The sequence below is a fragment of the Carcharodon carcharias genome, chromosome 9 (assembly GCF_017639515.1).
Source record: "Carcharodon carcharias isolate sCarCar2 chromosome 9, sCarCar2.pri, whole genome shotgun sequence".
In the NCBI taxonomy this organism is placed as follows: Eukaryota; Metazoa; Chordata; class Chondrichthyes; order Lamniformes; family Lamnidae; genus Carcharodon; species Carcharodon carcharias.
In genome coordinates, this window is record NC_054475.1 from 38,745,938 (window position 1) to 38,767,584 (window position 21,647).

Here is a 21,647-nt window from a genome sequence, read left to right on the forward strand (position 1 = left end):
AAGGGAGGGGAGGGACAGCTGAAACTGGATTGAAGGTCAGTGAAAGGCAAAGGAGAAATTGCAAAAGATGTCATAAACAAAAGGTCAAAGGGGTGCTGATGATGGTGATACTGGCTAAAGGAGGTGCTAATGGTGGGAGTTTCAGTAAACACCTTGTCAAACACCAGGAGGGAAATGGAAAGCAATAGGGGTGAACAGGGCAGCAAAAACCACAAGCGGAAATCCTGTTGAAGAGAAGGGCAGTATTTCTTCAAGATAGACATTCCTGGAAGAGAAGTGGCAGTGAACTAAACAATAAAATAAAGGCAAAATACTGTGGATGCTGGAAATCTGAAATAAAAACAAAAACTGCTGGAAAAACTCAACAGGTCTGACAGCATCTGTGGAGAGAAAGACAGAGTTGACATTTTGAGTCTTCTCTCTGACAGGATTTCCGCTTGTCTCTTTTGCCCTGTTCTCCTTCATTGCTTTCCATTTCCCTCCTGGTGTTTGACAAGGTGTTTACTGAAACTCGCACCATTAGAACCTCCTTTAGCCAGTATCACCACCATCAACACCCCTTTGACCTTTTGTTTATGACATCTTTTGCAATCTCTCCTTTGTCTCTCCCTATCACTAGCTTTCTATCTAGCTTCACCTGTCCCATCCTTTTCCCCACTTAAACAGTATATATTTCACCATATTTCTACTTCTCTTTAGTTCTGAAGAAGAGTCATATGGACTTGAAACGTTAACCCTGTCTTTCTCTCCACAGATGCTGTCAGACATACTGAGCTATTCCAGTTATTCTTTTTGTTGCAGATTTCCAGCATCCACAGTATTTTGGTTTTGTCCTAGATTATCATTGTTTGGGTGAAGTGGAGCGCATCAGTGTAATATAGTAACTTTGCTCTGTTTACATAACTAACTTTGTGCTTCAGTTTATAGTGTCTAGGGACTATGCCAGTATCACTGTTAATATTGGCAGCTACCCATACCTAGACGACCATATCCCTGCAAAATTATCACAGCAACTCAGACTTACTCTGAACGATGTAGCTCTTGGAGAGAAGCGGTGGAAGGGTACATCATTTGAACTGGGACTATCAGCATCATTTTCCTTTTTCTGGTTCAGTGTCTCTGTGGCTGTAGCAGATGTTCTTTTCGCACACTGAAATTATATTGAAAAAACTATCCCAATTACACTGTCTTTTTCTGCTTACCTGCTTTGTAACATAGATATTCCACCTGAATAAAATCCCAAGAGGAATAATGCCATTCACCCTAGTCAGAACTGAAGGACTAACACTGCCACAGTTCCCTGGGTCAACGAAATTATAATAATCTGGCCTGCTCCTTTTTTTGTTTAGCTGGTTTCCATGTGGCAAGGTGGGTGGGGTGGGGAGGGGGAACAGGAGAATATGCATTCCTGCGGAACTTAAAGGTCTGCAGTAACTGAAAGGGGCCAGCATAATTATAGCAAACTGTTAATGAACGCCTACAGTCAGCAAACTTGTTCCTTATATAGGTAAATATTTTGGAGTAAGAGAATAGAATTCCTTCTGGTTCTGTTACGGGACAAAGGTTTAAGTAGCAACATTGGCACAATCAGTGACCTCCAAGGAAAGCAAAATGATCTGTGAGAAGGAACTTGCATTTACATTGCATTTCCATGCATCTCTTAGAAATGGCTCAAAACATATTACATACAGCAAATTACTTTTTGAAGAGTTATTATGTGGATTAACAGGAGAATCATTTTGTATTCTGCCAGGTGCCACAACAGCAGTGAGTTCAATGGCCAGATAACTTACTTTTAATGATGTCAGCTGAGAACGGAATATTGATCAGGAAATTGGATAAACTTCATGGGATTTCTAATGTCCATTTGAACCATTATCACAGGCACTTGGGACATCAGCTCAATTATATAACCACAAATACTGACAGGAGCATGTAATAAGAACAAGTAGTCTTACTATAACAAACAGGGTAATGTCTAGTTCCTGGAACTAAATCAATGACACAAAACTTTGAAATGTTTTGAACTATGAAGAGAATAGTGATAAACTTCAAGAGGACATAGACAGGTTGGTGGAATGGCCAGACAAGTGGCAGATGAAATTTAATGCAAAGAAGTGTGAAGTGATTCACCTTGGCAGGGAGAACAAGGAGAGGCGATATCAGTTGAAGGTTATAATTCTAAAGGAGGTAAAACAGCATATGTGCACAAATCATTGAATCTGGATGAGAAAGAGGTTAATAATGCATACAGGATCCTGACTTTATAGATAGGGGCATAAAGTACAAAACAAGATAAACCCGTATAAAAGATCAGTTCAGCCTCAACTGGGGTATTCTGTTTATTTCTGAGCACCACAATTTAGGAAGGATGTGAAGACATTGGAAAAGGTGCAGAAAAGCTTCACAAGAATGGCTCCAGAGATGAGGAACTTTGGTTAAATGGGTAGATTGGAGAAGCTGGGCTGTTCTCCTTGGAGAAGAAAAGATTAGTGGAGAGTTGATAGAGGTATTCAAGATCATAAGGGGTCTGGACAAAGTAGATAGGGAGAAACCCTTACCATTGGCGGAAGGATCTAGAACCAGAAGACACCAGCATAAGATGATTCATAAAAGAAGCAATGGCAACATGAAGAAAACTATTTTTACACAATGAGTGATTAGGATCTGGAATACAATGCCTGAGAGTGTGGTGAATACAGAATCGAGGTCTTTAATGAGAATTGGATAATTATCTGAAGAGTAAGTGTTTATAGGGTTATAGGCAGGGCAAAGGGAATAGGTAAGTTGCTCTTGCTATAATCATTCTATAATGTTATTTTTCTATAACAGCTATTGGAATTTATTGCCTCACATGTGTCCCTGCTTCACTGCTCTCTTTCTTAAAGGTCTCCTGTTCTGTTTTCTCATGCTCTCCTCTTTCACTTACGTTGGGCTCTGCTCTTGCCTGAAATTTGAAATAATCTTTTGCAATCATTGTGCTGTTTTCCTCTTCCTGGTCGCACTTGTTGTTCTCCGAACTCAGCTGTGTTTTCAGCCTTGTTGGGCTTTTTACTTCTTTTGGCTTTCCTAAGCTGTGAGTAGGCAAGTAATACAAATCTAGATTAGTAAATGGTACTCATCAAACCACAGGCTGTTGCAAAGTTCTTGCCAAGCAATGGAATCTCAGGAATCCCAACCTTACATGTTGTCAACCACTGATGCTGGAGAATAGCTTCAGCAGTTCTTTACATGACCACAAGATGGAGCACTACACTTTCATGAGAAAGGGAGTACCTATGGGCAAGACCACTATTCCTTTGCGCAAAAAAGTGGATAGGTTGGTGGATGGCGATTCCAAAACACTGATAAAAATGCCATGCATTAAAAGCAGAGCTTAACTTGTTCAGAGCATTGTAAATACAAGAAACAAATGAGTAATGGTTCCCTCAGAGATTTTGAATTTAAGCTATAAGATGAGCTAGCCTTTCTAAGGAAAACAGGTTAGTGTTTAAATCCAAATATTTATGGTCCTTAGAGTTCAAATTATAGTCTAATTGTTCAGCCTGATCTGATAATAACTTAAGTTTTTTGACACAAGTGTGAAGACTGTTGAAGACTGATTTATACCCTGACATCTGTAATTACTTAATGTGCCCAATTTGTATTAAAATTAAGTCAATTCGAATATCGTAATCTTGAAAGAAATGGATGAGACAGATTTTCTTTGGAAGGTAAGGATAATGTTTTGTACTTTGTAGCAGTTATGATACTGAGACAACATTATATTCTTAAATAATAAATACAATGCACAGTATAAAATCTATGAATAAAGGACATCCTTACCTTATAAAAGCCCGTGTGGTGTGTATGGGACTAAGAGGTGATTGAAGGGGTGTTTGAATGCTAGTGTTTTCTTTATCAGAATGATTCTGCGTACTCTCTACATTGTTGCTGGTCTCCTTCTCCTGCTTAGAAATAAGAAAACCATCTATGTAAAGAAATTTCATTTACCAGTTAAAAACTCGTGCTGTATATATGTAATCAAATACAAAATATTGTTACAAGATGGTGGGGTAGTGGTAATGTTGCTGGATTAGTAATCCAGAGATCCAGGCTAATGCTCTGGGGACATGGGGCTGAATTTTACGTCCCACAGACAGATGCGGGCCCAACCCGCTCAGGCGTAGAATCGCACAAGAAGACGTCAGACGAGCATCCCGACATCATTCCGCACTGTGCAATATTTCGCTCGACAGGTGCGCGCAAAAGTCAGAAGTGCGCCCGCTGACAATTAAGAGGGCTACTAAGTCCACTAACGGCGCAATTGTCTCCAGTTTTTCATGGTCCATCCAATTTTACGGTTGGCAGACGGGCGAACCGACCAGGCCGCCATTACAGTTTTCATCAAACCTCATCTAAGGGCAGGATGAGGTTTTCGTTATTAAATAAAATAAAAATAAATATCTGTGGGCAGTATTTTTATCATCTGTATGTTCGGGTGCCCTGATTGTGATGCTTGGACATGTTTTTTTCTGATTTTCAAAACTTTATGTCATGGTTTTTGGGTCTGCAGCTCCCTGAGGCAGCGCTGAGCTTTTCAGCGCGTGCTTCATGCTGGCTGTTAATTGGTCAGCTGGTGTGAAATCGTGGTCAGGGGCCAATCGTGGCCGGTGGTTCGTTTCCCAGTTGATCCTGGGCCCATCGATCGTGCCCGTCCGCCGAGCTGAAAATTCAGGCCATGGGTTCAAATCACCCCACAGCAGCTGGTGGAATTTGAATTCAGCTAATAAATCTGGAATATGAAGCTAGTCTCAGTGATAGTGACCATGAAACAATCATCAATTGTCACAAAAACCCAATTGGTTCACTAATGTCCTTTAAGGAAGAAAATCTGCCATGCTTACCTGGTCTGGCCTACTTATGACTCCAGGCCCACAGCAATGTGGTTGACTCTTAACTGCCCTCCGAAATGACCTAGCAAGGTCAGTTCAAGGGAAATTAGGGATGGGCAACACATGCTGGCCTTGTTAGCCCCACCAACATCTCATAAAAAGAATAATGAAAAAAGAAAATGTTCATTGAATAAAACTCATCATCGAGAGGTTGAATTCCCACAGCCATTTCTCCAGTCTCCAACTAAAATTCCCACAGAACTCTAGTGGAATGGCTCAATAACAGGCCATGGCCTAAACAAACTGGGTCCTGACTTCACTTGAGAAATTGCACTCAGCCTCGTAAGCTGCAGAGCCTTTGTCAAACAAGGCAATCCATGTCTGAAGGGACGAGTGAGCACTCGTTACTCTGAGAGTGCGCTCTTCTCTGCCCCATTAAGGGATGCATAAGACTGGACAGTTCGAACAGAATACTCATCCTGCTGAAACTACAAGCATGGGCAGTCCCTCAGAATCAAGGATAATTTGTTTCTTCTTTGGTTTCATGGGCTCAGAAATGGCTGATATGTCCAACGTGTAATCTGCAGTCTCTGCGACATGTGGGCTAGGTGGTCCTTGAAGGGTTGGGTAGATGGGCTTTTTGGAGATTTGTGTACTCCCTCTGATGCCTCAACTTTGCCTCTGCACGTTCCCAAAGTATTTTTATGTGCTCGGCGCCCTCCCGAATGAGCCTTCTCCATTTTGATCAGTCACAAGCGAGGGTCTCCCATGTGTCATGGGTGTGTTTGACCTTTTCACGATGCTTTGATGACATTCCTGAGTCATTTGTTCTCATGGGAGTTTCCTGCCAAAACCGAGCTCTGAGTAGAGCAATTGCTTCATGCGTCTGGTGTTAGTCATCCAAACACCATGTCATGTCCAGTATACCTGGTTTTGAGTGATGCTGTACAGACACGAACACTGATCTCTTTGACAGCATTGCAGCACATAATGGATGTACAATTAAGAAGCCATTTAAACTGGTGTATCATGATCTTTGGTATTTACAGGTAATATCTTGTGTGCACTAAGATCAATCATTGGACAAATCAGTCGGTGAGAATATACCGGGCAGGATTTTCAGCTTGGTGTGCGGGTGCGCGCCCGACCCGCCCGAGTGTGAAATAGCGTGCGATGATGCCGGGCACGCATCCCAACGCCATTGCACGCTTGCACGATATTTCGATCGGCGGGCACGCACGAGAGTTGGCAGCGCGCCCAATGACAATGAAGAGACCTATTAAGGCTCTTAAGCTGGTAATTAAATTGAATTTTTCGCTGCCTGTCCACCCTTACAGTTGGCCCGTGGGTGAATAGGCCAGGCGGCTTTGCATTTTTTTGCAAAACCTCATCCACGGGTGAGATGAGGTTTCCAACAATGAATAAAAAAAAATAAAAAATTTTAAACACCTTTTTAACATGCCCCTGTTCATGTGACAGAGTCTTTTATTTTTTGAATCTGTATTTTTCATTTTTAAACCCTTCAGCTCCCTGAGGCAGCTCTGGGCCGTCAGGGAGCTTTCAGTGAGCGCACCCCCGCGCATGTGCAGGCTTCAGCGCTGGCGCTCCGCCCGCCCCCACCCACCCCGGCAGCATTAATTGGCCGGCCGGTGTGAAATCGCGTTCGGGGCTGGACTGTGGGCAGTGGACTGTTTCGTGGCTGCTCTCAGGCCCGCCGAATGAGAGGAAAACCCTCCCCACCTTCCAGCCCATTATCATTTGTATTTCGATTTGATTGGTATTCATGTGGATCACATTCACAACAAAGGACACATATCAAACTCACTCTAACATCAGTTCTAAAATCTAATTTCCCATCTGCTTTTGTCTTTTGAGTTTATTTACAAATCATCATATCGCAAGCCATCTAGTTGAACTGGTTTTGCAGGAACCGTAGCGATCTATGGATAATTGATGTGTGACAGTATAATTCATGACATAGTGGAGATCATTAAGCCTTTTAGTTGAGTCACCCAACCACACAAATGCCCTGCTATATGCATCTACACGCATCGGGGAGAATTTTTCCTATGGCGGGTGGGCTGGGCAGGAACAGGCTGCGCGCCGCCATTTTATGTGGGCGGACCAATTAAGGCCTGCCCAGCATAACCCGTGGCTGGTAGTGCTCAGCACTGCCTGTGTGGGCGGGGGGAGGAAGGAGAGTTGGGGCCTGTGCTCTTTCGTGCATGCACGCAAAAGAGCCCAACAATCTCCCTGAGGCACGGAACTGCCTCAGAGAGATCGAATGGATATTAGAATAATTAAAGAATTGATTTAATCATTTGTTTAAACATGTCCCCTCATGTGTGTCACATGAGCTGGGACATGATTACCAAGTTTGGAAAATTTATTTGTTTATTTCATAAAAGCTTCAGGAAACCTCATCCTGTCCATGGATGAGGTTTCCTGAAAAACACGAAGGCCGTTTGGGCTCTTCGCCTGCCGCCAACCTTAAGGCTGGACGGGCAGCATTCTTAACTAGTTTAATTACTTTTTTAATGGCCTTAATAGGCCGCTGACATTTCGGCGGCGCGCGCCCCCCGAACAATACATCGAGATGGCGCGTGATGACGTTGGGATGCTCGCCCAAAGTCATCGCACGTCATTTTATGGGGCCCACCATCGCACGCCGCCCAGAAGATTCAGCCCATTGTCGCTACTTTGTCGGAAATAAATTCAGAAATCATTATATAGTTTGTATCTCAATTTCAACCTTCAGTGATCAGACTAACTGCCCAGCCGGAGATTTTTCTGAATGTTTGTGACAAACAGTCTGTGTTGGAAGTTATCATTAATAAAAAGGGATAAAACTTCAAATGCTGGCTTTCCGAAATAAAAACAGAAAACACTGGAAATTAGACACATAGTTGAAAAGGAAAACAAAATGCAGGGTTATGGGGAAAGAGCAGACAAATGGGCCTAATTGACCAGTTCTTTCCAGGAGCTGGCACAGATATGATGGGCTGAATGGCCCCTGTCCATACTGTATGATTTTATGAGATACACAGCATGTCAATCAATATGTAAAGAGAAAGAGCAAGTTAACCTTTTGGGTGTGTCCCCTCCATTAGAATGCTCATTATAGTTCTAACCACAGGAGTAAATGTTTAACGTGCTATATGGCCAAGCAAGAGGGAGATGCTGATGCTGTGATTGCCTCATGGCAGAAAATAACAACATGAAAATGTCAGGAGCCTAAAGTCCAACAGGTTGATAACGCGCAATCAGGCTCTAACTGAACACTTTATGAGGGTGCGGTACATAAATGCACTGATACTGCAGACAACAGTGTTTGGTTTCATTTTCTTTCCCTCAAACTATTGCCCATTTTTCAGCTGAGGTGGTCTCTGGATTAATATGAATTCTATTTTCTCACTTTATAATACTGATTTGGCACCTGATCGCGAATATTTTCCCATTGCTTAACAAGCTACGACAGAACAAGCCAAGCCAAAACATGCCTTAGCTACAAAATAAAAAACTGAATGCATTGGAAAAGAGAGTAAAATTCAATTAGAAACATTGGTTCTGATGTTTACAGGAAGGGGGAGGGGGGAACAGGTGTGGAAGAAGCTGAAAACAGGCAATCAACCCTGCAAGGCTGGAGACACGGAGGTCCTGATACAGTTAACAACAGGACCATGTTATCATTTCTTTTGTTCCATTTCCCGATTGAATTCAGGCCAAATGGACTCCTGGCCAATGACTGGGAGGCGGAGGTAACCAGTGGCAGGGGTAACCACAGCCAGAGGCCCTTGGAGTGGTCCCCACCTTTCGGGAATGAGGGCAGGTCGGTGATTGGGAGTTGGGTGTGGAAGGACAGAGAGGTCATAAGGAAAAGTGAGATGGGGAGCGCTCCTGGTGTTCCTGATGTACAAGGAATGCCGAGAAAGGGTGCAATTGCCACATGGAGTCAGCAGTTCCCACATCTCTTCATTGTCGGGTTTCCTGACCCAGGAATGTGCAATTGAGGTAAATTTTAAATCATCTGCTGTTGTGGAATCGCAATTAAATATGTTCATTAAGTGCCCCACCTCCACTGCAGGATGCTCAGATGTCCCAATATGGTGGGTGCAACTTGTTGGGGATGTATCCACCATAGTTAAGTCTTTAATGCCTCCAAACAACCCTCTTTGGGGGTGGGGCAGGTGGCAAGCACAGTTAATGCTGAAGTTGCCCCATCCATGCCAGCTTATGCTTCCTGCCCATCCCTTATGTCCCCTCATTCATCTAACGCCAATCTCTGCTCTTCCACCCACCCCCTTTTGGTCGTTCATTGTGTATACTCAGCTGAGAGCCCAGATGTCCATTACTCTTGTTAAAACAACTGTGCCCCAGAGGAAGCATCGCTTGATTGACAGCCCTGGCTTTCTGATCTCTGCAGTCAATTTCACAATGTTTATTTACACAAGCTTTAGTGGTTTCTATTATTGATACTTTAAAGGGTCTGGATGATTGAGATTCATATTACCTTCTAGTGAAATTAATTTTTTAAACATGGTAGAAATTTATGAATGAACTACGCCTTTTTACAAAGACCACTGTCACTATAGGGTTCACTGGTTCTATATAGCGTATAGTGGGGCAATGGGCATGGAAGTCCCATAACTTGGCACTAGGGGTATGACAGGCCATAAAGGGTGCGTGGAGGAGCATGGCTTGGTATAGGTGGCATGAGAGGCCATAAGGGTGGGTGGAGGGGCATGGCTTGGCATAGGGATGTGAGGAAGGGCATAGCTTGGCATAGGGGGCATGTGGGGCCATAAGAGCTTGGTGGAAGGGATGAGCCTCACATTGGGGGTATGGGGCCACAGTGAGTGAATGGAAGGGCAGAGTTTGGCATAGGGGACATAAAGGGCCATAGGGTGTGGGTGGGGGGCAAACTATGGCATAGTGGACATGACGACGACCTTTTGAATTTACCTTTTTAAAGGCCCCCTGAAGTAGTCTAGTGTTCACAACTCCTCTGAGGAGACATGACCATGATTCTTTAAAAACTCCATGAAAATTGCGGAGCAGTATGACATGCTTATCTCTGCAATGAAGCCGGCCAGGTGGGAGTGCCGCATGCAGGCCTTTGATTGGAAACGGCCAACACTCTTTAAAGACCCTCCCGAAAAACAGACAGCACGGGAATTGGATCGGGAATTCTGGAATCAGGACACACTTTCCATTTTTAAAGGGCTCCCGAGTCATCCTGACATGGTGAAAATCCAGGCCAATAGTTCCAAGTCAGGATAATGTGTGACTTGGAGGAGAATTTGCAGGTGGTGGTGTTCCCAAGTGTCTGCTGCCCTTGTTCTTCTAGGTGGTAGAGGTTATAGGCATGGAAGGTGCTGTTAAAGAAGTGTTGTTGAGTTGCTGCAGTGCTTTTAGATGGCACACACTGCTGCCACTGTGCACTGATGATGGAGGGAATAAATGTTTAAGATGATGGATGGGGTACTAATCAAGCAGGCTCGTTTGTCCTTAATGATGTTGAGCTTCTGGAGTGTTGTTGGAGCTGCACTCATCCAGGCATGTGAAGAGTGTTCCATCACACTCCAATTTGTGCCTTGTAGACGGTGGACAGATTTTGGAGAGTCAGGAGGTGAGTTATTTGCTGCAGAGTTCCCAGCCTCTAAACTATTTTTACAGCCACGTGCCGGAATTTTCCAGCCCCATTGTGGCAGGACTTGTTGCAGGAGTTTTGGCAGCCCAGCCAAAAGTCCATTGACAGCCTGTGGGACTGGATGATCCCAGCAGCAGGGGGGGTCAGAAAATCCCGGCCACAGTGTTTATATGGGTGGTCCAGTTGAGTTTCTGATCAATGGTTACTCCCAAGATGCTAGCACTGTTGAATGCCAAGGAGCGATGGTTCGATTTTCTCTTGTTGAAGATAGTCATTGTCTGGCACCTGTGTGGCACAAATATCACCTGATACTTTTCAGCTCAAGTCTCAGTTTTGTCCAGATCTTGCTGCATGTGGGCAGAGACTTCTCCATGATCTATTTCTTATATTCTTGTGTTCTTATTTCTCCTAAATTTAAGTTGTTCAAACAAAGTTGTCTGTGTCATGTTATGTGCCATATTGAAGAAGATTTATACAAACATCCCATATTATTATGAATGGGAGAAATAAAATCAGCACACCAAATTAATGTCTTCTCAACGCATCACAAACCAAAATCTATTTAAAGAACAAAAGGAATTCACTTCTGTGTTTCCTGAGGGAAATTTTACTTGCAGCAAAATAATTAATGTATTTAAAATGTCAAAAGAAACATAGTTTGTGTTAAATTCCATTGATTACTTTGGAAATATAGTGGTAATTTTTGCATTGATTTAAAAGTACATCACACACACCTTTTTTTTCTGCACAAAGTATTAAAACCTCTGGATAATAGCTAACTGGCTTTTAATATCCTTAAGCTACAAGTAATGAGCAAGCCAATGTTAATTAATCATGGGAGTTTTCCACTGTCTTGAACCAGCTAAAGGCACATGGAACAAAGACAGAAAACGCTGGAAAAACTCAGCAGGTCAAACAGCTAATTTTAGCTCTGAAGAAGAGTCATATGGACTCGAAACGTTAACTCTGTTTCTTTTCTCTCCACAGATGCTGTTAGACCTGCTGAGCTTTTCCAGTATTTTCTGTCTTTGTTTCAGATTTCCAGCATCTGCGGTATTTTGCTTTTATAAAGGCACATGGAATTCTTGGGCTAAAATTTATTTGCAACGAAATGGAACTAAGCTGTTGTATCACGTGTCTGGTACTAGTGCATTATAGTGATATACAAACAAGGTAAGGTAACCAGAATACTAATACACTAATAAGGTACAACTGAATAAAGCATCAGATAAATCAGCCACTGCCCTACCTATCAATGCTGGGAAACTGAATTTCACTCACGTGGTCCTGATGGTAGCATAACACAAAAAGCATTTGGCCTCTTGACTAGTTGTGCTAGGGGAGTGTAACACGGTTGGCAAAGATGTTTACAATTAGATTAATCAAATGCCAGCCACAAAGGGGAAATAATTCAAAGGGGATGGGATTAAGCATAAAATACTAAATTATTAATCCTCATCAATAAACACTCTGTTGAACTGTCGATGTATAGAATGGCAATGGTGCTCCTGTTCTTACAATTAATAAATTTGAGATTTGGAGTGTGCATTAATATAACTTTCCTAATGGATTAAACAACTGTTGTTTAACAGTTTAAGCATCAAATGGGTCATTTTGAATTTATACCTTTGGACTGGAATCTCAAATATAATTGAAAGAGATTTAGTTACATTATGATAAGTTGATTTATAACAATGTAACGTACTCTTAATGTTGTCAGGGCCCAACCCTTATATATATATATTAACCTTTTCTTTGAATTGAATCCAAGCTGCCATAAAAATGGAAAGCTAAAGGAGATGTACATAAGAACTTTATTCTAGACTAATGACAAATTTAAAAGGTGTGGTGTTCTAGCTATAGCTGCGAGATATTCCGCTACAGCTCACAGATGGGGATTGTGAGCTGATGGCCACATTGTCACAGTGTGACCTTTTTATTTTCTCAAGTTAAGGCATCACTAAGGAATCATTTATACTCTGTACTTAATATTGAACTGAACTTTAATTTCTAATATGAGCTATTCTGTTTACCTTCAAATCAACAAAACAGCAAACTTGTCTATCAATTATTCGATTTGATTTGATGGAACACAATTTTGAGATAAGATCATTAGATCACCAGAAACAGTAGCAGGAGTAGACCATTCTGTCCACTGAACCTGCTCCGCCATTCAATAGAATCATGGCTGATCTGATTGGGGCCTTAATTTCACTTTCCTGCCTGGGGACCATAACACTTGGCTCCCTCGTCGATCAAAAATCTGTCCAATTCAGCCTTGAATATATTCACTGACCCAGGGTCCACTGCCCTCTGGGGAAAGAGAATTCCAAAGACGAACGGCCCTCTGAGAGAAGGAATTCCTCTCATAACCATCTTAAATGGGAGATCCCTTATTTTTGAACTGTGCTACTCAGTTCTAGATTCTCTCATGAGAGGAAACATCCTAACAGTATCCATCCTGACAAGCCCGGCAGAATCTTATATGTTTTAATAATTGCACCTCTCACTCTTCTAAACTCCAATGAGTATAGGCCCAACCTGCTCAGCTTTTCCTCAGAAGAAAATCACTTTATCCCAGGAATCAGCCTAGTGAACTTTCTCTGAACTGTTTCCAATACAACCGTATTCTTCCTTTAGGAAGGAGCCCAAAACTGTACACCAGGTGTGGTCTCACCGATTCCTTGTAAAGTTGTAGCAAGACTTCTCTACCCTATCCCCTATGCAATAAAGGCCAACATTCCATTTGCCTTCCGAAACATTTGATGCACCTGCATGCTAACTTATTGAGATTCACACCAGGACACCCAGATCTCTCTGTACTGTATTGCTGCATTCACAGTCTGGGGCAGAATCGTCCCTGGTTTTTACTAAGTGCGGTAGCAGGTGGGCAAAATGACATTTTATTCATCGGCCTCAATGGTGGCTTTTCACGCTGTATCGTCCCAAACCCACCGCATTAATTGTACATTCTCAGGAAATACACCGTTTCCATGGTGGACAGGCTCTCATTCACCCACCACACCATCACCTTGCTGTTTCAGCATGCCGGGCGCCATATTTAAAGCCCAGCCACATGCACACCTCTCAGTGCTTCCTGTCCATGACTGCCGCCAGGAAGACATGGCCCAGAAAGGCAAAATGGCTGCAGCCCCCAGGTTCAATGGCGCATCCATTGAGCGCCATTTGGATGTAGTGGCGGCTCACCGTGATATCCTCTACCCACGCTCTTGCTGCAGGATGGGCAGAAACCTCATTAATATGGCTTGAGAGACGGTGGCAGCAGTGGTCAGAGCCAATACCCTGCAAAAGTGGACAGCTACCCAGTGCCACACCAGGATGAATGGTCTCATCCATTCCGCCAAGGTAATTCACTCTTCTCATTAATCTCAACTCACTCACTCACAAACCCATCACACATCCACAGGGATCTCATACCTCAAGGGACAACACCACTAACTCTCATACACACCCTCACATCTCCATCAGGCTCGTACCCTCTCGAGCTCACGTCCCCAACCTGCCCATAGCTCCGCTCACCACACAAACATTCCACACAGTGCCATGTGTCCTGCTCACACTCTCTCCATCTCTTTTCATGTAGGAGAAGCCTGCTCACATCAGCAGGAAGAGGTCCCAGACTGGGGTGGACTGACACACATTAGGCCCCTCACTCACTTTGAGGAGCATGCCATCGCGCTGACTAGTGAGGGTGTGGATGGTACCTGCGGTGACGGTGAGGTTGGCGGTGAACACCTTTGTAAGGATCCCGTACCACATCATCCCTCTCTCAATGCAACTGTGAGTGGTCTCTCTCTCCTGCTTTTGACTCTGCTGCAATGCACTACTTATCTCTAATTTGGTTCACAGGGAGCTCTGCCAAGCGACCAACACCCTCAGCCAGCCAGTCCCTCAGCTCCATCCACACCCTCACCTCCAGCCAAGAGGACTCATCCTCCACTGAAGAGCTGGAAATAAGTAGCCTGGAAGACCCTTCACGGAGCCTACTCACACCCTCCACCAGTGCAGAGACACACACCTCAGTGGCACCTGGATCTAAAGCAGGCTCGGATTCATAATCTGGTGGTCACCGCAAGGGCATATGTCTGCAGCAGCAGGAGGCAAGTTCAGCTGAGCTCCCCCGCACTCGGAGGGCTGCTGGGGATCAGGCACCTGTGAGGTCCGAGTCAGATGACGAGCCTCTGGATTTGGACTTCAAACTCATCGAGGAGAGTCAGCAGAGGGCGTGGGAACATCAAACAGAGCTGTTGGAAGCCCTCAGCAGAGTGGCACGTAAGTAGGAGTGTGTCCACCTGGACTCTGATGAAGCAATGCCCACATGTGCCCATATGAAGGTTTCCATGGGAGGATGGTGGATTCCATGGAGACTCTGGTCCAGCAGAATGTGGAGATGTGATGCAGACCTGCACTCCATTCTGGGAGTCATGGGTGAGTTCCTGCAGTGGCAATATAAGAGGAAACAGGGCACCACGATGTCCCTCCAGGTGCTCCATCCCCTCAAGGAGTCAGGACGGGGACCCCAGCACCCGAAGAGAAGAGGAGTGGCAGCTGGACACCCCCTGGGTCATCCACTGAGGAATCTCAGAGGTTCCTTCTCCTTCCGAGTCCCCTTTGCCTGAGAGCCCCTCAACCTCGTCCTCTGTCACCACAGAGAGACCAGCTGGCCCATGAGTGAGTCTGGGGGGAGAAGGGTGTGAGTGGCAGGGCCTTTCAGAGCCTTGTGCAAGCACTCTCCCATGCACGTGGATCCTTCCCATATCATACTCACCTCAGTCTCCTGAGCATTTTGAATGCTGCCTGCTGGGGTTCGCTTTCAGTTGTCCATCTGAGCTTACTTCTTCCACCACAAAAGTCCCTCCGCCCTTCCAACTCCTTCCCATCTCTGCACCCGTTCCTCCCACTGGACTCCTTCCCCCCTCCAAACTCCATCCCTTATATATTCCAGTCCTAGTATACCTACCTCCTCAGTTGCCATCTTCTCCCCTGCTACCCCCTCCTCCCCCTGTACTCCCTCCCCCAACCCCCCAACATCACCCTCTGACACCTTCATTTCCCCCCTCCCAACTGACATACGAAAACCTTCATTCCCTCCCTCCCAAGCTCACCCCCACTGACGCCTTCATTCCCCTACTCCCAGCCTCACACAACCTGACATCTCTTCCTCTCCTACACGCTACCTACACCTTCCTCTCCCACCCCCTTGAATGTCATCTGTGGTGAGCATCAACAGTGACTTTCCAACTTCCATGAGCTGCTTCGTGGAAGAGAAATGTCCAAGAGAATCCACCCAGCATTCCATGGACATTCTTCCAGGGTTCAGTTGCTGTCGGGCCCCAGTATCTTCTGCTCCTCGTCTGTCCGCAATGTGAGCAAGGCCCTGGTGGTAAGTCCCAACTTCGCAGTTGTCAAGACGTGTTCTGCAGCAGCGTGTTTTCCTGTTGATGTGGGCAGACAAACCAGGAGGGAGGAGGAGTCCAGTGGGCTGGCCGTAGAATGATATGCTGATGTATTACAATGAGGTTCCCCGTCCAATTGTGGGGAACACAGCCCACCATCGGCGGGTGGAGCGAACGATTGCAAATTGGTTTCATAATGTTGTGAAACTGATTTTGGCCTTCTCACCATATTGTCCGCTCATGCCACTGAACACACCTGATGCCGCAAGTGCAGGCCTTCAGTAATCCAGGTGCCATATTTAAAAGGTGCTCCTGCACAGAAGCAGCACTCTTTAAAGGATCGGAAGCAGCTGCAAGATCACCAATCCAGCACGGGAGGTGATGACAGTGGTGATTAGCGTCAACGCCCTGATAAAGAGGACAACCACTCAGTGCCAAAAGAGGATGAATGATCTCCTCCATTCCGCCAGGGTGAGTCACTCTTCTCATCACTCTCAATTCACAAACCCATCACACATCCACAGGGATTTCACTCACTGCCAGTTCAAGGAATATCACCATTCACTCTCTCACACATGCCTTCATCTGCACTGCGGATCATGTCCTCACCCTGTCCATGGCACCACACATGCCAGGCATCCATCTCAACTGGCCTGGCAGGCATCCTGCTTACATTCTCTCCATCTGTATTCATGGTGGACAAGCTGGCACACAACAAAAGGGAGAGGTCGCAGACTGGTGGAGGGATGCCTGACATCAAGGTCCTAACAGATTTTGAAAATAGAGTCATCCAGCTGTCCAGTGACGATCTGGACCGTTCCTGTGCTGAAGGTGAGATCTGTGATGCTCAGCCAAGTGAGGATCCAGCAGTGCAACATCCATCAGACAACCAGGCTGTGAGTCAGTTCCCCTGTTCCGCAGTCCCCTGTCATGCACTAATTATCTCTCCTTGTTTTCACAGGCACATCTGGGAGCAGCCGAGGGGCCACGACCCAGGTCCTTGACTCAAGACCCGAAGATATCTCGGGAGAAAAACCTGATGACATCCTCAGTGAAGGCCCATCACAGCGCTCATCCACACCCTCCACCATTGCAGAAACACACACCTCGGTGAGACCTAGTTCTACAGTAGCCTCAGGGTCAAAATTCGGTGAGCACATTGCCATGTCAGATTCACATAAGGCAGTGGCAGGGACTTCCCAGGCCTCCAGAATTTGGAGGACTGCTGGAGGCCAGAAATCTACTGAGTCTAAGACAGATGAGGAGCCTCTGGACTTGGTCAGACCTCAGTTGCTGGAGCTGCAAAGGCAAGCTCAGGAACATCAACAAGGTATGTCCACTGCACTCCTCAGATTGTAAGGCACAATGGAGGAATCCATCTGCCTTCACTCTAAGGTGATAGCCTACATCACACATACTGCAGCGGTTCAAGAAAGCAGCTCACCACTACCTTCAAAAGGGAAATTAAGGATGGACAATTGATGCTGACTTTCTCAGCGATGTACAGATCCCATGAACAGAAACAAAAAGACATACAGCAGTAAGAAATGAGCAAGCTAATAAAATAAGCGTGAACCAGAAATGAACAGACTTCTGGCTTCAATAATATAAAAGCAAAAAACTGCGGATGCTGGAAATCCAAAACAAAAACAAAAATACCTGGAAAAAATCAGCAGGTCTGGCAGCATCTGTGGAGAGGAACACAGTTGACGTTTCGAGTCTGCATGACTCTTCAACAGAACTAAGGAAAAATAGAAAAGGGGTGAAATATAAGCTGGTCTAAGGTGGTGGGGGGTGGGGGGGGGGGTGGGGGGGAGGTGGGTGGGAGATGAAGAGCTGGATAGAGGGTCAAAAGATGTCACAGAAAGAAGGACAAAGATGTGTTGAAGGTGGTGATATTATTTAAGGAATATGCTAATTAAGGGTAGAAAGCAGGACGAGCAAGGTACAGATAGCCCTACTGGAGGTTGGGTGGGGTGAAGGAATCGAAAAAGGCTAAAAGATAGAGATAAAACAATGGATGGAAATACATTTAAAAATAATGGAAATAGGTGGGAAAAGAAAAATCTATATAAATTATTGGAAAAAACAAAAAGGAGGGGGAAAATTGGAAAGGGGGTGGGGATGGAGGAGAGAGTTCATAATCTAAAGTTGTTGAACTCAATATTCAGTCCGGAAGGCTGTAAAGTGCCTAGTCGGAAGATGAGGTGCTGTTCCTCCAGTTTGCATCGAGCTTCACTACTACTGGCTTCCCTTGTTAAAGTCCTGCCATTCACGGGGGTTACGTTCCATTGAAACCTCGCAAACGGTGAAATCGCAAACAACAGACATGCTTTACAATGGGAGTCACTTAGATAGGTTCCAGCTATCCTAAAATTTTGCATGTATAAAGGATCAAAGGTAACAAAAACTATGGCTGGGATTTTCCGGCCCATTGACCTTCGGCGAGACCGAATGATCCAGGTGGCAGCAGGCCGGAAAATCCCGCCTTATGTTTTTAACAAATTTAAAGAGAAATTTACTGCAGAAATTATTTGATAAAACAGGGAAACAAGAAAAATGTAAAAAATTGTCACACTTACAGCACTTTACTTGAGAATGGAGGTGGACTGTGATCAGGAATTAAATCGTAGGGACAAGTAACGGCCAACGACGCACGCACAGTGTGCACTTTCCACTGCAGGAAATACGCGATGGATGCCTTCCTTTTTGTAAACTTTATTTAGACGGTGTTTCTTTCGGCATTTTGTAAAGGTGGCTTCCATTTTGTCATGTTTAAAACCGCAAATAAGTGAACATTTCAGCCCACAATGGGTGAACTGGTGTACAAAGACTTTTGTGTGGAAAAGTGGATTTGCGAAAGAAGAAGGCGCCAATGGCAGGACTTTACTGCACTCAAGCTCCTGACCAATCCAGAGAAAACGTCTTTGGTTTTGCAAGGTTTTTGACTTAATCTTATGTTGAAGGCAGCAGTTATCATCATGCCATTAAATGCTATCCCACTGAGAACTCTATGCAAAATTGTAAAAACATGCTGTGCTAAAGAAGAATTATTTGATGGAAGTTGTAGAAACTGAGCAGTGACTTTCGGCAGTGAATGAAACATGCAGCGCATTACATTTACACTCAGAAATGCATAGACAAGAAAGGGTTGAATTTCTTGACCTTGACCTTAGGAATACTTATAGCCCATGCTGTAAACATCACTCAAAAAGGAGCAAAGACTTGTTTAACTGGGTTTCCAAGCCTTTTGCAGTGCTCTATAATTCCCAGGGTGTCCCTAGGAGTGCAGGGAGCAGAACTGACCTTCCAATAGGCGCTGGTCCATCTCAACAAATGCAAATGAGGAGAAACACTAGCTGGCCCTGCAGGCAAAGGCTAACTGAGCAAAGCTGGGTTAAGTATTAGCTTTTCATTTTTAACCCCCTCTCCCTTCCTCTCCTGCTCGATAGAGGTTTAGAGGTAATCAAAGTTTCTGGCTGTTTATCTCCAATGGTAGCCCCAGTTGGAAGCCCACTTCAGGCATGAGTTTACCATTTTCATTCCCTCAACCATCTTATAAAGCTCCACTGGGTCACCTTTCTGATGCTTCTTTTCCAAGCTGAACAGTTCTTTTTTCTCCACTCATTCTTTATGACTCAGATCTTTGGCATTAGGGATCAGCGTCATGGCTTTTCCTGTTGCTGTCTCCAGTGCTGAATGTCTCCTTTGTGTATCAGCAACCAAATAATTGCTGCCTTCAACATATGATTAACTCCAAAACCTTGTGAACCCAAAGTCATTTTCTCTGGATTTATCAGGAACTTGAGTATAGTAAAGTCCCACCATTCACAACTTCCTCTTTCATGAATCCACTTACCCACGCAAAAGTCTTTGTACCCCAGTTCACCTGACTCAAGCTATGGTCTAACCAGAGTACTGTACAATTTATATATCACATCTTCTGACTCGTCTAGTGGAAAGGGTTAATAGTTATGGTGCTGAGATAGTGCTGTTTATCGTGATGTAACCATGACATCAGTAGTCATGTGCAAAGACTCTCTAGAGAAGATGGAATAGTCTGCACAAAAGGGAGGTGTAGTTATTTAGTAGCTTATTCTGTATATAATGTAAAATAAAGTAGTTTTGAAGAAACCTGCTGAGTCAGATCTAAGTAATGAGTAGCGGGAATCCTTCCCAGTATAGATTAGGCCATGGGATAACTCACAAAACAAGGTAGCAGCAGTGGTGACATCAATCTAACAATGATTTGATGCCAGCAACAGAACACTACCAGGGAGAAATCGGAAGAATTATTTGAAGGAAGAATCAGAAGACTTAGCATGATGAGAAGCACACTGAGAGTTGGTAGTGATGTCAGCACTAGTTTAGCAGACACTGCCCTTTCCGCAGCTGTTTGAAAATCTTGAAGGTCCACACGGAGACCAGTGTCAGGGGTTGTGGAAAAAAACACTTCCTGAGGAACCGAGTAGCATTGGGTTTGCATGCCAAAGAGCAGAAGCACCAGGTTAGTTCATTCCTCTAAGTAGCGGGGCCTGTTGCTGGCAATGTCCTCCTGATACAGTGGTTAGAAGAGACCTCTGCAGAGCTCACAACTGTCCTAAAAGCATTTGATGAATATTTCAGCTGAAAATGGAACCTCATAATTGAGCAAGCATGATTCAATCAGAGATCCCAAAGGCCAGGGAAATCCAACAAAGTGTTTCTTACAGACCCGTATAGGCTAGCCAGTGGTTGTATGTATGATGTATTGAAGGTGAACTTATTTGCGACCACATTGTCATCGGAATCTGCAATGAAAAGCTGTCAGAATTTTTTACAAGCAAGAGACCCTAACGCTCAATCAAGCAGTTCAATATGCTAGGCTGGCCGAATTTAGAGAGCATAATCCAGCAAGGTACTGAAGCTTCAGACCAGTCTGTTAGTTAGGTAGGCACAAAAGTGGCAGCCATGCCCACTCACAAGCCTACCAAAATTGGTGAAAGGGTTAAAAACCCTACAGCAGCCATCTTGAGGTACTTACGCTGTGGCACTAAAAAGCAGCACAGAAAGTAACATTGCCCAGCAGGGGAGCACAGTGTTCCCAATGTGGAAAGACAGGACACATCAATCAGTTCTGTGAATCTAAAAATTTCATTAAAGGAAGAAAGCAAAAGAATGTCATTGAAACAGGGACAATTCAAGAAATTGGGAATAAGGAAAAAAATGAGATTTCAGATTTCCTACAAGAAGTAAAGGGCCATGAATAAGACTTTTGGTCAGTCGCTGTGGAAATTAAATGTTCTAAAAATGACTTCAAAATAGGTTGGTGTTACAATACCAGCCGATCATTTAAGTGGCTCAAAACAGTATGCATCCTGTCATCAAACATTAAATTTCAAGGTCTAGAATGTACAAATCTTCAAGTAAAATGTCAGATAGCCACCATCTTTGCCAGAAGGGGTGACAGATACTTGAGACCCTCTGTATCGTCTACAATCAAAGCACTGGAAATGTATGTGTACAAATGGGCATTCTAGAAACAGTAGATGAAGACCTACTGCAGGACAACTAGGTACCTTTCATGGAGGAATTTCCAAAGTCAGGTGTAGAACAGATGGCTTTCAATCAACAGCAGCTTGTGAGGTTTATTCGTTGAGCAGTGAATCATTCTCCATCACAGAGACAGCATCTACTGAACCCCGGGAGGAGATTGTAGATCTCTCA

General features: G+C 44.4%; 1 protein-coding gene across 5 annotated transcripts in view; it reads right to left on the reverse strand.

Annotated features, from left to right (window-relative positions):
* The window catches only part of LOC121281807 (ladinin-1-like), a 107,322-nt gene that overhangs the window by 44,548 nt on the left and 41,127 nt on the right, over positions 1 to 21,647 (reverse strand). For 3 of the 5 annotated variants that reach the window (XR_005943933.1, XM_041194811.1, XM_041194810.1), the window contains exons 4-6: positions 3,826 to 3,950; positions 2,855 to 3,074; positions 1,025 to 1,150 (exon numbers count right to left, since the gene is read on the reverse strand). Coding sequence is in view for 2 of the 5 variants with exons in the window: in XM_041194811.1 (XP_041050745.1) it covers positions 1,025 to 1,150; positions 2,855 to 3,074; positions 3,826 to 3,950 (471 nt within the window). In the remaining 3 variants the exon portion in view is untranslated. The remainder of the gene's footprint in view (positions 1 to 1,024; positions 1,151 to 2,854; positions 3,075 to 3,825; positions 3,951 to 21,647) is intronic. The other 2 variants (XR_005943934.1, XR_005943935.1) reach the window with 2 other exon arrangements.